The 17,018-nt window shown below is 45.5% G+C and overlaps 1 protein-coding gene across 1 annotated transcript in view; it reads right to left on the bottom strand.

Moving 5' to 3' along the window:
* Window positions 1-17,018, bottom strand: part of EBF2 (EBF transcription factor 2) — a 207,019-nt gene that overhangs the window by 186,036 nt on the left and 3,965 nt on the right. The window contains exons 3-6 of the mRNA XM_051831968.3: window positions 16,152-16,215; window positions 15,830-15,885; window positions 15,309-15,382; window positions 9,265-9,333 (exon numbers count right to left, since the gene is read on the bottom strand). Of these exons, the coding sequence (XP_051687928.1) occupies window positions 9,265-9,333; window positions 15,309-15,382; window positions 15,830-15,885; window positions 16,152-16,215 (263 nt within the window). The remainder of the gene's footprint in view (window positions 1-9,264; window positions 9,334-15,308; window positions 15,383-15,829; window positions 15,886-16,151; window positions 16,216-17,018) is intronic.

Genomic DNA, 17,018 nt, shown 5'->3' with positions numbered 1-17,018 from the left:
AAGTTCATTTAAAAGATTTTGGCTACAAAAACTGATTCTCTTTGAGGAGGTAGACGCTGATCTAGGTTCTGAAAGAGATAGGATTTATATTGACAGAGCCTGGGGTGGGTATTCCAGGTGGAAAAGGTATATACAAAGGGAGAAACGAAGAAATATTCCAGATCAGTGTGATGAACCTAGAGGTTCATGGGAAAATGAATAAAGGGACAAGAAAACTGGAACCTACCTACTTGAGCTTACCTAGTCTTCAGAGCGCCTCCATGACTTATAAATAAACACTCACTGGTGTAATTAGGTAAGCTGCACACTCCATGAGTAAGAACCATACCTGCTGAACTCCCTGCTGATTTCTCACTGCCAAGAATTCACAAATATTTGCTTAGTAACTGAACAACACAAGGAATTACTAAGTGAAAGAATGATGGAATGTACCCATTTATATACGACCAAGCTGGTTTGTGTCAAATTCTAAAGCTTTGCAAGTCTAGGGAGACTAATAAGCTAAGTAAGATAATTCTTAAAACAAACCCAACAAAAGAAGGGAACACCATAGCTTCATAGCATCACCTAGCTAAGCATGAAGAGAAGTCATTTCTCAAAGGAAATTTTGTTTGTTTGTTACTGTTTGGCTCAGGCTGTCATCCAATGAACAGTTTCAACCCATGGGGAGATTTTTTTCTAGGCTGGAAAGTACAAAGTCCCTTCTCCCACCTGCATCTCTCAAAGTGGCCAAGAAACTAGCAAAGCTTTAGTTAGGAAACAAAGGAAGGAGAACATGAAAGAGTAATGCATTCATATTGGCTAGACAATATGTGTGTTTCAGTGAAAAAAATCTAAATCCTTCCAGAGGGAATAGAATTATCCAAAAAAAAAAAAAAAAAGAAGAAGAAGAAGAAAAGGAAAAGCTTAAGGTCAGGCTTATAGACTTTTGCAGCCTCTTCACAGCACTGGGTCTCCTGTCCTGTGGATGGGGAGTTTGAGCAGGGAGAGCATGGACGTGAATAGTTCCTGTAAAATACTGAGGAGCAAGGATCACAAATTAACAATCCAGACACCTAAACCTGGACCCTCCACTAGAATCAGAAAAATTAGAGTTAGAAGGTCACATAAAGATCGCCCAGTAACCATTGCACTTCACTTAACAGATAGGGCAACTGAGGATCAGCTAGGCGGCTCTTGACCTTCAGACCTTCATGACAGGTCAGTAGCTTGGCACCAGAGGCAGGTCTCCCTCCTAACTTCAGCCCTTTCTGCTGCTGCACTCGGCTACCCTCAGCCACACCATGGACCGCCACTCCATCAAACCTGTCACACAGTTGAACATGACATTTCAGGGGCCAGCAATGCCACCACTTCACAAAGAACAGATTCTCTCCCTAATGTTCCTTCAGATCATCCCCTCCAGAGCCCCCCAACCTCCCACAATGCTAAATTCTGTAAAGTCTTTCCTCCCACCATACCGAAATCCTTCTCTCTGTAACTTTTACCCATTGATGACATTCCACTTTCACCACTAAAACTGTCCTTGGCCGAGTTACCTGACTCCTTCAGACTGATTTTTCCATCTGTAAAATTGAGATTTTTATCAACCATTGAAGATTAATTAAGAAGGTCATTTAATTAGCACAAACGACTTAGCACAATGCCCAGAATTCTAGAAGTGTCGATTAAATGGAATGTTTATTCTTGATCTTATCTATGCTTCTCAGAGCCAGGATTCTTCATTCAAGGGAGTGTTACTACCAGTACAGATGGCGTGGCCATTTCTAGAAAGAGGGAAGAATCACAGCCTGAAAACTGGCCTGAGTGGCCCAAGCCTGCAGGAAAACACTGCACTTTGTGGACATAAATCTCACCCCAGCTCAAATTCAACTACTACCCAAATATTCTCTCTGTAAGGAAAGGAACATAAGAGTGAAAAACTCTTTTGAGGGCAGGCATCAGGCCTAGAGATAGAGATACTGGTTAGTGCACTTATGTCTCATATCTGAGTAACAGAATTTGATTCCCAGGTCTGGTGCCTGCCTCCAGTTTCTCACTATTGCAGACCCTGGGAGGCAGCAGTGACGGCACCAGTGACTGGGTTCCTGCCACCCACACTGGAGACCTGGGTTGAGTTTCCAACTCCCGGCTTCAGTCCCCACCTCCAGCCCAGATGGGCATTTAGAGAATGAACCAACAGATCTCTCTCTCTCTCTCTCTCTCTCTCTTTCTCTCTTTCTCTCTGCCTCTTAAAAAATTTTTAGTTGAAAAAAAGATTCTGCCTTTAATAATAGATTAATATGCAATTTTCTTGATAAATTAACAAAAAGGAAAACTCCCAGTGTTCAGGATTGATGAATATTCTCTGGCATGCATGACAGCTGAGTGAGGGCAGTACTCCCCCAGAGTTACTCTCTTCCAGGGGTGGGGAACCTTTTTTCTGCCAAGGGCCATTTGGACATTTATAACATCATTTGTGGGCCACACAAAATTGTCCATTTTAAAATGAGCCTGCTATAGATTTGTTGAATTTTGAATCCCACCTGCAGTTGCCTTGGCAGGGTCAGACCAAATGATTTCAAGGGCCTTCTATGGCCAAGGGGTTGGACATTCCCCACCACTGCCTGAAGTTCCTGTCCCACAAGCAACATTTCCCTGGAGTCAAGTGATGGATTAAGGGCAAGGAATCACAAATACAGTCCAGAAAAAAGAGGATGCAAACATATGCTTCAATAAAACTAGGAGGTCTGCAAAGAGAAGAGAGGGAGTAGCCTGTGCCAGCAGCAGAGGATGGAAAATGAGAGGCCTGGACCAGAGTGGAGAGCAGATGATGAAGATGCCACCGAGCTGGTAGCAGGAGACAACGTCATCAACAAAACAACAGCATCACATCTAGGATGGCTCCTATCAAAAACTTCAAAAAGAAGGTAACGAGTATTGGCAAGGATATAGAAAAGGATATAGAAAAAAATTAAGCCCTTTTTTGTGCTGTATTGGTAAGAATGTAAAATGGTGCTGCCACTGTGGAAATTGGTATGTCAGTTCCTAAAAAAACTGAAAGTTGAATTACTAATTACTAATCCATTCCACTTCTAGGCATATCCCCCAATCTGAAAACAGGGACTCAGACAGACACCTGTATACCCATATTCATAATAGCATTGATTCCAACATACAAAAGGCCAAAGCAACCCAAGTGTCCATCACCAAATGAATGCATAAACAAAATATGATCTATAGGAGTACATGCAACAGAATCTAATTCAGCATTTAAAAGAAAGGAAATCCTGACACAGGCTACAACATGGAGGAACCTTGAGGACATTATGCTAAGGGAAATAAGCCTGCAGCAAAATGACTACAGTGTGTGATTCCACTTACATACACTACCTGGATGAATCACATTCGCTGAGACAGAAATTGAATGGGCATTGCAAGACACTAGGGGGAGGGGATAGTGGTAGTAGTTTGATGGATACAGGGTGTCCATCTCTGTCTGTCTTTGATGGATACAGAGTGATGATACAGAGCGTCAATTTTGTAAAATGAAAAAGTGCTATGGATGGAGGTGGCAATGGTTGCACAACCATGTGAATATCCTTAATGTCATTGAACCACACACTTTAAAATAGTTAAAATGAAGGCAAACATTGTAGTACAGTGGGTGAGGCCACTGCTTAGGATGCCCATATCCCACATTTGAGGGCCTGGGTTCGAGTCCCGCCTCTGCTTCCCGTTCAGCTCCCTGATAATGTTTACCCTGGGAAGCAGCAGGTCATGGCTCAAGTCCTTGGGTTCCTACCACCCACATGGGAGACCCAGATTGACTTCCAGCTTCCTGGCTTCAGCCTGGCTTCAGCCTGGCCCAGCCCCAGCTGTCATGTGCATTTTGTTGTTGCTGTTGCTTTTATTTATTTTTTATTTTGTTGTTTAATAGAAAACTTTTATTTAATACATACAAATTTCACAAGGACAACTTTTGGATTATAGCAGTTCTTCCCCCCATAACCACCTTCCAACCCACAAACCATACCATCTGCTACTCCCTCTCCCATCCCATTCTCATTAAGATTTATTTTTAATTATCTTTATATACAGAAGATCAACTCTATACTGAGTAAAGATTTCAACAGTTTGCACCCACACAGACACACAAAGTGTAAAGTATTGTCTGAAGACAAGTTTTACTGTTAATTTGCATAGTACAACACATTAAGGACAGAGGTCCTACATGGGGAACAGTGCACAGTGACTCCTGTTGTTGATTTAACAACTGACACTCTTATTTATGATGTCAGTAATCACCCGAGGCCCTTGTCATGAGCTGCCAAGGCTATGCAAGCCTCTTGAGTTCGCCGACTCTGACTTTATTTTGACAAGGCCATAGTCAAAGTAGAAGTTCTCTGCTCCCTTCAGAGAAAGGTACCTCCTTCTCTGATGGCCCCTTCTTTCCTGTTGTGGGCATCTGAGCAATGAATCAGCAGATGGAAGATATCTGTGTGTGTGTGTGTGTGCGTGCATGTGTGTGTGTATCACTCTGCCTTTCAAATAAATAAGTACAAAAACTTTCTTTCTTTCTTTTTTTTTTTTTTTTTTTTTTTGACAGGCAGAGTTAGACAGTGAGAGAGAGAGAGACAGTGGCCGCTACAGCCGGTGCATTGCGCCGATCCGAAGCCAGGAGCCAGGTGCTTCCTCCTGGTCTCCCATGTGGGTGCAGGGCCCAAGGACCTGGGCCATCCTCCACTGCCTTCCCAGGCCACAGCAGAGAGCTGGACTGGAAGAGGAGCAACCGAGACAGAATCTGGCGCCCTGACCAGGACTAGAACCTGGGGTGCCGGCGCCACAGGCGGAGGATTAGCCAAGTGAGCCGCAGTGCCAGCCCAAAAACTTTCATAAATAGTTAAGATGATAAATAATTTTATGTCATATGTATTTTACCACAGCTATAAATTTAAGAAAAGAAAGATAATATTAGGAAAACCATTTGCGGGTAACCGAGCTCCAGATATTTTGGGGTCATTGTTATTTGTTTAGCTTCACAAAAAAAAAAAAAAAAAAAAAAGAAAGAAAGAAACAAAAGTACAGCAACACTTAAAATGTTCTCCTGGAAATAGAACTCAGAAATATATGAGTTCAATGTCCCAAGACAAGAGATAGTAAGGAATAGAATGGACCTGCTCTTTTAATAGAAAAACACGCTACCACGATCACACGGGCAGAGACACCCTACAGGGATTCAAAAGGAGACCTTGCCCTCTCTACTCATCTGACTTTCCATGGGATAGGAACAATTAGGACTCTTCTTCCTGCTCCCACGCCAGTGACACTGTCCCTAAAAATCCGCTTCCCCTGGGGCACCATGGTATCCTGAGCCCTGGAGACTCTGTGGATATTCAGAAGTTTCTTGGAGAGAAGATAGTTTGCAGATAGCACAGCCCATGACAAACGAGTTTAAGTCAGCGCTTCCCTCTGACACCACACATGTAAATCAGTTTGAGCCTTTTATGAACCGCACTGGTTTTCACAGACAGGACCTGGGCTGAAGACTGCTGGAAGGGTTGTTTCATCATTGGTCTTGTTTTGTTCATTTCTGGTTTGGTTTCCTTTGTGAACAGAAACATTTGGTTTTCCCTCTCAAAATTGCAAAATCTTTCTCCTGCCCCCACGTGCACACACATTTTTACACAGGAAGAAGGAGCTGCTGGGGACTGCTGAGGCAGCAGCAAGTCCTCTGGGCAGTGTGCTGGGCCAGCTTTTTGGAGAGGGGCATAATGCCCAACAATGTACAAAAGCACGCAAGAAAGGCAGCTAATGGTAAACAACTCATTTATGTTTCTAGAGATATTAAGGCAGTGAGTAATCTAGAAGGGAAAAAAAACACATCAAAAGTTTGGAGCCAAGTCTCAGGAAATGGAGAACTAAGTCCCTGATGGGGGAAATCCCCTATTGTAAAATATAGTGGTGTTCCATTAAGGGGCTACAGGGTAATTAAATCTACCTTTCTTATTTATAATGTTTATTTAGTATTTTCAACTACTTGAAAGGTAAGAGAAAGACAGAGGTATCTTCCATCTACTAGTCCACTCACCAAATGCCTACAACATACAGGGTTGGGCTAGGCTGAAGCCAGGAGTTGGAACTCTATCCACATCTCCCATGTGGGTGGCAGGGGCCCAAGCACTTGTGCCAGCTTCTGCTGCCTCCCAGGATGTATTAGCAGGAAGCAGGATAGGAAGTGGCACATCCAGGACTCAATAAACTGGCACTCAGCTCTGGAACGTTGGCATCGCGGGCGATGGCTTAACCCACTGCACCACAACACCAGCCCATAAGCTATTTTCCATGTTTTAAGCAGCCTACGGGAAATTGAATATCCACTGAACTATGGTCACATGAGCTGGCTAGAAACTTGCTTTTTTTCGTGTTTGAGCTGGGAATCTCTCTAGTGATTATGATAACTGTCTCGTACCAATCACAAACCCCGACTGGCCATTGAAGACACCCAGAACATGTCTGAGCTGAGATTTCTTTCTCAATCTGCCACAAGCCTTTGATTAATAAAAATGGATCACAACTGCATTATTACTGATCCATCACAATTTAGAAGGCAAAATCTTGCACCACCCTGAGTTCACTCTGTGCAGCCTGTGGAGGTGAACAGTTTGGGAGCTATCCTCAGGGCTCCCCCCTCTGTAGGAACATGCACCATTCAAGGACGAAACAGGCTTCCCAGAAGCCAGGGAGGAACGGGCCTGTTGTGTGAGAGAATGCAAAGAAAGATGGTGTGAATTAACTGCATCTGCTAAGGCCGGGTGAGAAGGGGAGGAGAGAAGTCGTTGACATTATGGGAACAAGGGCAAAGAAGAGAGTTTGATACTGACTCAGAGGTAATCCAGAATGGGCTACCTTGCACTCATTTGGTGCTCGTGAGAAAACCAGTACCTCCACCCAGAAACCAAATGTACAGCTCACCTCTGGATAACACAAAGCACCCTTTCCATCTGGAAATAAATGGACACCTGAATTCATGTCCCTTTACTTCTGAAAACAAAAGCAAAAAGGCTATAGGTAAGCCCAAAAGACATTCAGAAGCAATAAGACAAGGCATGGGTGAAGAAACAGTATCTTCAAACAAAGCCCTGCAGTAACTAAACCAAACAAATGCATCTGTTTTAATAAAAATGGGTTCTCTTAAAATCTGATACTGATCAATTTACAGTACCCTTTGGTATGGGTGTTCCCATGTGTAGACAGGCAACTTTTCGGAAGTAACACATATTTCAAATGCAGACACATCCCTGGGCTGCTTTCTTGTACACAGAATGGAAAAAATAATGCCACAGTCACGTAAAACACCATAATATGCAGCCAAGATACAATTTCTACTCTCAGAAGAATTTAAAGCTTTCTAGCACAAACTATGAAGGCATCAATATGAAAATCTTTTCATGGCTGCAAAGTGACTTTCTTTTCCACATACAGCATATGTACAACACAGGAAGAAAAAAAGCATATTCAGCTTTATCTGTGGATGCAAGTGGCACATAGTATTTTAAAGTTAAGAATTGCTGCTAAGTGCAGAGTCGTTAGGATGTGAGTGTAGGAGATGTAATGTTCAGGTTAGCATTTACGGGTTGGCAAACATTTCTAAAGCTGGTTTATGGGGTGTTTATGACAAGAAAAGATGTAACAGGCACAAGGTTAGAGTGCCTTCTTGAAAGAGGAGCTGAAGTTAGTGAAAATGACTAGAGGAAGATTGGAGAGCTCAGTCTACACACCAGGAAGGACAGGACCAGGGTCCAGGCCGGTCTCACATGCCTTCAGTTCCCCAGAGAATCCCAAGGGTACCCTGGAAGGTAGGGAAATGTTGCCGTGTGCAAGCAGGAGACCCAACTCATCTGCTGGGACAGACAGGGTTCTGGTAGGCCAGATCATTTCCACGAGAGGAGCAGGAGGCTAGGAGCAAGGACAACTGTGTTCTAGTGCCAGCTCTACCCCAGTCAACCATGCAAGTGCGAGCGAGTCATGTCAGCACTCTGAGGTTCAATTTCTTCACCTATAAAATGAGGAAACGGCTCACCCCGCAGAGTCCCTTCAACTCTGTAGATCTAAGCTTCTCTGCACTTTCAGAAATACCAGAGAAATTAAAAGAGTTCCCTCAGCGCAGAACCTAATAAAATGGCAAAGGCACCATCTACACACGATCAGCAAACATCTCCTATTTGCCTTCATTGCTTCCAAGCATCTCAGAGAACACTATAAAGCTGCCCCTGATATTTCAGTAGCTTCCCGAAACCTCCAGCAGCAGGCTGCACCCTCCGACCCATCATCACACATCGGGAGAACAGAGATGCACAGTGCTTTGTCCAAGGTCAGAAGCTAGGTCAGGATCAGAACTCTAGCCTCTTCAGTTCCTAGGCCTATGCTATACTTTCCACGAAGAAACCAAGCTGGCTTTCTGGGAAGGATGCCAGAGGTTCCATTCTCCCAGCTGAGAATTCATAGGAATATTGGAATAACAACTTTGGAGACTGTGGTCTCTCCAATCCATTTCAGGACCTGGCTAGAAACACAAAAACCCAAAGAAAGAAGCAATAGGGAATTACTCCGTTTTTTAACGAAAGAGAAAAAATTAGGGGTGGGAATATGGGGTTTCTTAAAAATTACATGATTGCTGAAAGTTAATTTGGTATTTCTTTGTTGGTTTGTAAGTTCTGTTTCCAATCACAAAAACAGACAGCTGAGGATGCCTAAATCACATTTCAGCGAATTAGCATCTTGTCCCACAGACTCTCTCCTGCTCTGAATACAGCACAGAACCCGCAGGGCACGCCTGGGTGGTAGGAGGGACTCTCCCTCCGTGCAGTCACAATTCCCTGTGCCACAGACCACACTGATCCTGCTCAGGCCGAGCAGCAATCGCTGAGATGGCAATAGGTGTGCCGCTGACCCAGGTTACACCAGCTCTGCTGGGGAGTGGACTGGCCGTGTACCCTGCCAGGCAGCCTTCACAGCCTCTATTAAACACCCTCCTTATTAAGCTGAAGTTAGTGCTCCTGGAAAAAGAAAAAGGTCCACACTCCAAGACACAGGTCCTAAAAGTCAGGTTCTCACTCCTTCCATGAGAGGCCAGCCAGCACAAGGAAACCCTTGTGGGACAAGCACAGTGCCCTGGAGAAAACAAGAACCCACCTCACAGCAAAGTGCCGAGCGATCAGTACTCAGCTGAAATTCATGAAGGAAAGAAACCAGAAATGACCTACAAATCATGTTTTCCCCTACCTGTCAATGATCACAGGGTCCGAGGGCGTCTCGTTTCTGTTTCCACAGCTTTTCTTTTCACAGCATCGACTGTATATTGGGAAGGGGCCAAAAGAGGAAAAGAAATTTGTTAAGTCAAGGAAATACAATGGGCATACAATGTCAGGACATTCACAGAAATGAGTCATGTCCAGAGTAGCCTCTCAACTATCAACTGCTTGAGGGCAGAATCTGTGGCGTGTTTTATAAAAGAGAACAAACGAAAGGACTTACTGAACCAAGCCAAAATATACTCATTCAAGTTCTCACTCCATGACTTACAAAGTGGCTGATTCTCAGCACATCACAACTTCCCCCAGGGCCAAATTTGTAATCTGAATCCTGGACAGTTGGAGTTTAAGATCTACGAGGTCACTTTCAGCTTGGTGTTCAATGACTTTATGATTTTATATTGTAGGTCTTTGTGTCACAATATATATTGAAAAAAAGAGGGGAAAAGAAAAATGTATAAAATAAACCACAAGGAGCTGCTAGATTATTATAAACTATATTCACATAGTATGTTTCTCAAGCTAATCCACTGTAGTTTATCAATACTTATTCATTTACTCATTTCCATCATTTTCTAAAAATGAAGGAGGAAGACCAGAACTATGGTTTATACTTTAAAATAGGAAGAAAATGAAGCAGAGAACTGTAGAATGATTTCTCCAAGAATTTTCATGAAGTCTGGAACAGAAAATGGACTTGATCAGATGTAGATCCCAATCCAGAAAACTCTACATCCCAAGACGTCCTCCTGACAAGGTGCTGAGTACCTGGTAGACCTCCATGGCTGGGTAAATGCTGGGCATGGGGTGGGGAAGAGTAAAGAAGAGAAAGTAAAAAGAGCTTTCCCCAGCGCAATTACAACAGAAAAGAAATAGAAAGAAGAGAGCAAAAGGATCTCTTGGAAATACAGGGACAAATTGAGAAGAGCAAAGGAAACTGGAGGGACCTCCACACCACCTGACACTAGCCCCAATGGGGCCGCCTGCCGCTTCTCAGGGCCACAGACTGCTGAATACCCCTCAGCTCACCCCAAGTGCACAGTCCACAATCAACTGAAGTTGATTAGAATGGAGCCTTGACATACTTTATAAGGAAATCATTATCTTCCACACCGGTTGGCGGCTGTCTAATAAATGTTAACAATAACCAAACTATATGTGAGTGCTGCCCTTCCCCTGATAGTTTCTCTGTAGCTTAAGATTGATGCAGTGCCAGAGAAACACTGCTGAACTGGGAATCTGTGCTCTGGCGTCTAACTCATCACTAACCAGCTGCACGAATTTAGTCAAATTTCTTTAACCCCTCTGGGCTATGCCTCCCTTTCATATAAAATTAAAGCATTGGATTAGATTATCTCTAGAGTCCCTGCTAGGTTTAAATCCATGAGGCTATAGAATTCCACGAGCACCCTTCCAAAGAGATGGCTCTGTATGGGAAAGAAGGCAGTCAGACACAACAGAGAGCCCAAGGCCTAGATGGTACCGGCCATAGATGTGCTTATAACTCTCTGCAACCCACCTTGTTTCCTCTGATCACCCACAGAATCCAACACAAACACTTTAAAACTTTTAAAGCTCATCTCTTTCAAGAAAGGATGTACAGATTACTTGGTGAACAATTCTATCATCCTTAGAAAGTAAAATACACTGGAGAAATGCTAGAACATTTTCACCAAATGGGCACAATGAGGTTTTTAAGAAATTTAATCAAATTAGTAGGAAGTAAAAGAAAAATTGTCTCAACTTTCTTAAATACCAGCGTTTACCACTGGGAGTTTCTGAAATAATATTTGGACTTTGAAATTATATTAAGTCTTAACTTTTAAATTTTTCAGTCTATCCCAAGATTAACACCAAAAAAAAATGTGGCCAGCTGCACTCCCCCCCCTCCAAAGTCCTTGTCTCTCTTCTTGACTCCCTACTGCCATCCATTTGTCCACCTCCCACCTCTCCTGTGTTTGGTTCCTTTGCTTATGTCAAGGAACACTTTTGCAGCTCCAGCCATCTACTTTGCTTAGCAATACAACTTCAAAAGACCCATACATGCTAGTTACCTATAGACCTTTGAGTTAGACACTTCATTGCCATCACTAATGTGTGATGCCACAAATCCAGGGACAAATCCAAAGACCCTAACCCCAAATATGCGTGCAATGCTGGGTACAATTTAATTACAAGAGCACACACTGTCAGGATGTGTCAATCTGTTTAGTTTGGATAGAAATGATTCTGAGGGGACGGAGCAAGTTTGCAAAATTGCTCAGCTGAATTCAGCTGCTTTCCATGGGGATTTCCTCTGGAGGAAAAGAAAAACAGATAAAAACGTAAGCCTGGTGCCAGTGTGGGGAATCAATTCAGGAAAAGAACTGATAGTCAATAGCAAATGCAAAGAAACTTTAGGACCCAATCCCCTACTACCCAACAGTAACTTATTTAAATGTAATCTCCAATGTTAACATTCAACTCAGACAACAGAAAGAAAACAGTCATTTAAAGGTATAAAAATAATAGCACTTGGTTGTATTTGCCTCATTTGAACTCTTTTTAAAATTTTTCTGCGTCTCTAAGTTAGCCAAAGCAAATTCTTTTCTCTTTCTTGTTATTTTTTTAAGTTCACATCCATATGTCCTAGTTGTTTTTAATTTTGTTTTTCAACAACATTCAATCCCCGTGCCAGCAATATTAACAACAAAGGGGAGGGGAACACCAAATAGGAACCCACATTCCCCAAACAGTGTGCAGAGTTGACGCTAAAGAACTGGCACCCTGAGTTACCCAGATGACAAACTCACTTCCCCCTTCCCTCTGCTGCATAGACAAAGGCTGATGGATCAACCTCAGGTTCAGCTGCTCAGTTAAAAGGCTTTTAGGGTTATTTTCCAAAGTCAGAAGTTCCTGATAAGCACTTTTTTAAGACTGAAAGGGACTACCAAATAGGAAGAGATGGGGAAAATTCAGAAAACCAAAAGAGGAAACTAAACTTGGCCATAAGTGGAGACTGTGCGGCTAACTACCCGAGAGGCTCAGAGATGCTTGCTTTCTCCTGACGAATGAAAATGAAGCTGCTCCTGGGCTTCTCTGTCCGGCTCGGCTGGGTTCATTGTGCTCTAGTACTTATTTGGAGAACATTCTACCTGAAACACTCTCCACTTGTTCACAGGCTCTTTCTTCCTCCCTGCTCCACACCGAGCCTTTAAAGAGGGAAAGGGAAAGAGTGCAAGTTGGGAGTGGGAGGTGAAAGATATGAGGGATCTTTTCACTGAATCTCACCTGCATTTTTCACGAAAATAAAAGTGAAAAAAAAGATGGCTAACGGAATTAAAAAAAAAAAAAATCCCCAGCCCTGGCTAGAGCGTGCCCAGTCAACTCTTGTTCAAGACAGGCTAACATGTCCCTTTCCCCTCAACACCGTTTTTAAAATTCAACCCTCAACTTTCAAAAATCTGTCTCTAATTTCAAACTCAAATAAGCGCACAGCATGGTGGCTTTTGTTTTGTTTTCTTCTCCCCAACTCCTCCCTGCGATTGCATAACAAAAGTGTCTAAATTCACACCATCTGGCCGATAAAGACACTGGCCCCACTGCCCGGCTGGCCCATCTGATTAGGGCCCTGTCTAGCCTGCGCCTTGTGGCGAAAAGTCACAGCTGTGGGGTTTGCTCGCGCTCAATACAACTCTGTTATTAGCCAGCTGTAGGCCTTGAGACGACTTCTGTTCAAATTATAATATCTTTTAACCCTCTGAGCATTGAGGGCATAGGGGTGGCTGGCAGCGACATAACAACTAGATTTCTCCTTGCTAATAATTGGCAAAATGAACTAAAGCAGGGAAGAGAGGATCAGAGACCACTGGGAATGGGAAGAAGAAGTTATTCCTAAAGAGACTGATTTTTGTCCCTATGCTTTGTTCCTCTCTCAAAGCTAAATGCCAATTTATGAGCCTTTTAGTAAAGATTATAGAACATAAAACCATTCAGGGGAGTGCCCAGGTATGGCAAATAACATCATGCAAATGAAACTACGTGTGTGCAATAACTGTTGGGAAACAGGATATCTGCTTCACCTCTCTCTCCTTGACTGTGAGAACTGGCTCTAAAAATGTGGAAGGAATCCCCCACCCCCTTCCAGGGGAATCACCAGCTCTGACAGATTGAGTGAGAACTTCCCTTTCAGATGCATCCAATATTTGCCATGACCCATTTCATCCCCTAACACACACACACACACACACTGCAGAAAGTACCCATCCAATGGATCATTTGCCCATAATTAATATTTGTTTTAAATTCTAGTTTGGGAAGAAAAGAGCAGCGCATCTCCCCTGGTCTCCAACATGGAGAAGTTACAGTACATTAAATTTTTATATTGTGTTACTAATGCAGACTAAACTAGAGGCTTTAAAAATTGATGCTGCTACTTAAACAGCATAAAATGAGGAGGATTTGATGGGGCTTAAAAATAAAAATGTCAGCCTTAACTACAGCTGGATGGGGTGTGCAAGTATTATTTAAAGTGATAGGTATAATTCATCAGACAATCGGCCAGCTTTTTTTTGTTTTGTTTTATTCTTAGACATTTAAAAGTGTAGATAGGAATGTAAAAACCTCCCTTCAATGAGCTAACCAAATCAACACATTCTGACTATCTGATCTAGATATCACAGGCAACTACATCTTGGAATTGTATTTTCTTTCTGAGCAAATCTACGAAGGAAGGAGCCTTGGGATAATGGAGACTCTGTCTTTGGACTCCACTGCCCAAAGCCTCACCCAGTCCCCTTTCCTTGAAGCCATTGGCTGAACTGAACTTTGCATTTGGCAAAGTGTGTTTTTTCTCATAGGGGTCAGAACCAAAACAAACATGTCTGATTGTTATGATTTCTTCCTAACTGGGTTGGGGAGGGAAACAGGGCTTCAGGGAGCTACTCATAAAGACTCCATGCTAAAGTAGAAGGTCTGCAATGACCTACAACTAGCAGGTCTGGTGTTGGGAGACATTTGCTGAACCCAGAGCAGAGTAAGGAAAACTGAGGCATCGCCTCCAACCAAAGAATTGAGGGGACTTGGGAGGACGAAGAAACGTGTGTGGAATGGACTTTCACGTTTTTACAGTGAAATAATCATGCTCTTTGCAGAGTTTGCTTTTCATATCCTTTGTCATTTGCAGTGGGATCCCCCAAACCCCGAGTCAGATATGCAGCACATGCTAGGCCCCCCAACATCTGTTGAAAGAATAAGTAAGTGTGTGTATCTAGTATCTTTGTCTTCTAGCCAAGCAGGAGAGGGGGCCACTCGCAGGGCTCAAAAGGAAGAGATTGGTCTCTGAAAGGCAAATGGGAAAGGAATAGGGACGCGGGCCGAATGCAATTTCCACTACGTGCGCGTCAGAATCCAGCTGCTGCTCTGGCCCCCACAGCTCCGAGAAGGGGTCCCCTCCCCACCTGGAGAGGGGGAGGGGCACGGATCGGGACCGGTCTTTCTTCCGGGGCAGTCCCTCCGGACCTAAGAAACTTTAACGAGACCTGAAGTCCTAGGCGAATTAACTTCTCCCGAGTTAAGAAATAACAGGCATCACCGACAGGTGCCGAGGCGCAAGAAGCGCCAGGGAAACCGGCCGCTCGCCACACGGTGCGTCCCGCCTGGACTTCGCCTCAGCGACTCCACAAGTGGCCCCACCTGGAAATCCACCCGCAGCCGGCCGGCGGGGGGGGGGGGGCAGCTTCGGCGGACCCTATCGAGGGATGTCCTGCCACCTCCCCGCACTGCCGCCCACTGAGGGCCGGGGAGTTCGCTTCATCGCGCCCGGGTTTGGAACCCTGAGTCGCTCCGGGGCTTCCTCTCCTAGTTCTAACGGAAATGCTCCAAGCCTCTTGCCTCCAAGGGAGTTCCATGGGTCGACCCCTGCGCCAGCGCACCAGGCCTCCCTCCCCAGCAGCCTCACTCCTGAGCCAGGCCCCGGGGGAACACGGCTCACCTGCCCGGCCTCCCAGCCATCTCCGAGGCCAAGGTGGCCCTTACCTGCACATGACTTCGTGCGTCAGGAGAACTCGGCACATTTCCGGATTCTTATTCTGGCCCTCGTAGGCTATGGGCTGCGGAGTAGGCGGGCGAAGGAAGAAGAGAGACGGAAGGGAGTGGGGGGAGCAAAGAAGGGACTTTAGACCAAACACTGACTCGGTTTCCCTCTACCTGCCGCCTCCTTAGGGATCCCAGCACGCAACACAAGCCCAGAGCGGCTGCCGGGTAAATTCAATGGACGTAATGATAGAGAAGTCCACCCCATGGAGGACATAGTTCTTTGCCCCCCCCCCCAAAAAAAAAAAAGTTTGGGGACGACTCAATCCTAAATGTCCCAATAAGTGCTTTGCTCGCCTCTCCCTGCCCCCAGTATCTCCCCCGGTCCCATAGAAACAGGTCAACTAGTGAGAAAAAAAAATGTTTTTCAGAACGGACAAGTTGCGGGATGATACGGAGAAGGCGAGGTCGGAGGCCAGCTGAGGCGGTGGGGTGGAGGTCAGAGTCAGACGCAGAGGGCTCACCTGCTTGGTGACGGAGTCGATGAGCCTGACGTAGAGGTCCTGCTCCGTGCGGACGCCTGCGGAGAAAAGAGAAGCTCATGAGTCAGGGGTTGCGGAGCCCCTGCGGGGCACCCCAACCCCTTCTCATCTCCACTCCGAGGGTCAGCACCCAGGAGGCCCGTCCTGGCGCCCAGGCTGAGTCATTCCCGGAGGCAGGGACCTCCCAACCCCAAGCCTCCCGCAGCCCTTCTGCAAGGGATCGCGCCGGGTCAGCAGCGCCGAGGAGGGGGACGTGCGTGCCCACCGCAGCTGGCCGCTGGGCGCCGGCTGGCGCCGCGCTTACCGTTGCTGTAGAGCAGCTGTAACTTGTAGTGGGTGCCGTTGTTGGTTTTCTCGTTGCCTTGCTCCTGAAAAGACACAAGGCGTCCGACCACCCCTTGCTTTTTCAGCCCCAAATGAGGGAAAGAGGGGAGAAAAAAAAGCACAGGTCCCCACACCACCTTCCACTGCCTTCTACTCCCTGAAACAACCTCCTGTACAGCCCCAGGTCAAAGGGCGGGGGCTGCCCCTGGCCGTCCTCAGAAACTTGCCAAGGCTCATGGCCACTTGACCTTCTCCGGCCCTTAGTCCCTCCTTAAAACTGCCCCCAGAAGTGGGACCCTCGAGCTGCCACCAGCAGCCACAGCACCAACACTGCCTGCCAACAGGCCCCACGCCACCCAGCCAGCCGGGTCTGTCTGTCCTTAGGAAAGCCCAGCGCAGAAGGGTAAAAGGGACTCGTCATTTGGAAGGGCATCATTTGGCAGCTGCCCTGCCAGCACCCCGCAGGGACCCGGAACTCAGCGACCGAGTCCCAGGTTCAAGAGGGACCTTGATCTGATAACTCGCGGTGTTCAGCTGTGGAGACCAAGGCCAAGAAAGAAAACGAGATTTACTTTTGGTCACCGATTAGGTGCCGTGGACTGTCTTTCATTTGAACACAAATCCAATCCCCAAATCCCAGGCTGAGTTCGGAGGAGGGGCAGCCTTGGCAAGTGAGAGTGGGAGAAGACTCAGCGGGGAAGACCGGCCACGCACCGATTCAACCCGCGCGGCGGGGTCTGGCAGGTGCAAAAATAATTTTAAAAATAACACGGAGAAGGACAGCAGCGGCCTTGGGTACACTTGGGTATACGTTCTAACTCTGGCCAGGTAGGCAGGACGTTTCTCC

This window comes from Oryctolagus cuniculus, chromosome 2, assembly GCF_051225735.1.
Source record: "Oryctolagus cuniculus isolate XC-2025 breed Fujian yellow rabbit chromosome 2, ASM5122573v1, whole genome shotgun sequence".
NCBI classification, from domain to species: domain Eukaryota; kingdom Metazoa; phylum Chordata; class Mammalia; order Lagomorpha; family Leporidae; genus Oryctolagus; species Oryctolagus cuniculus.
This window is presented reverse-complemented; position numbering and strand designations above follow the sequence as displayed.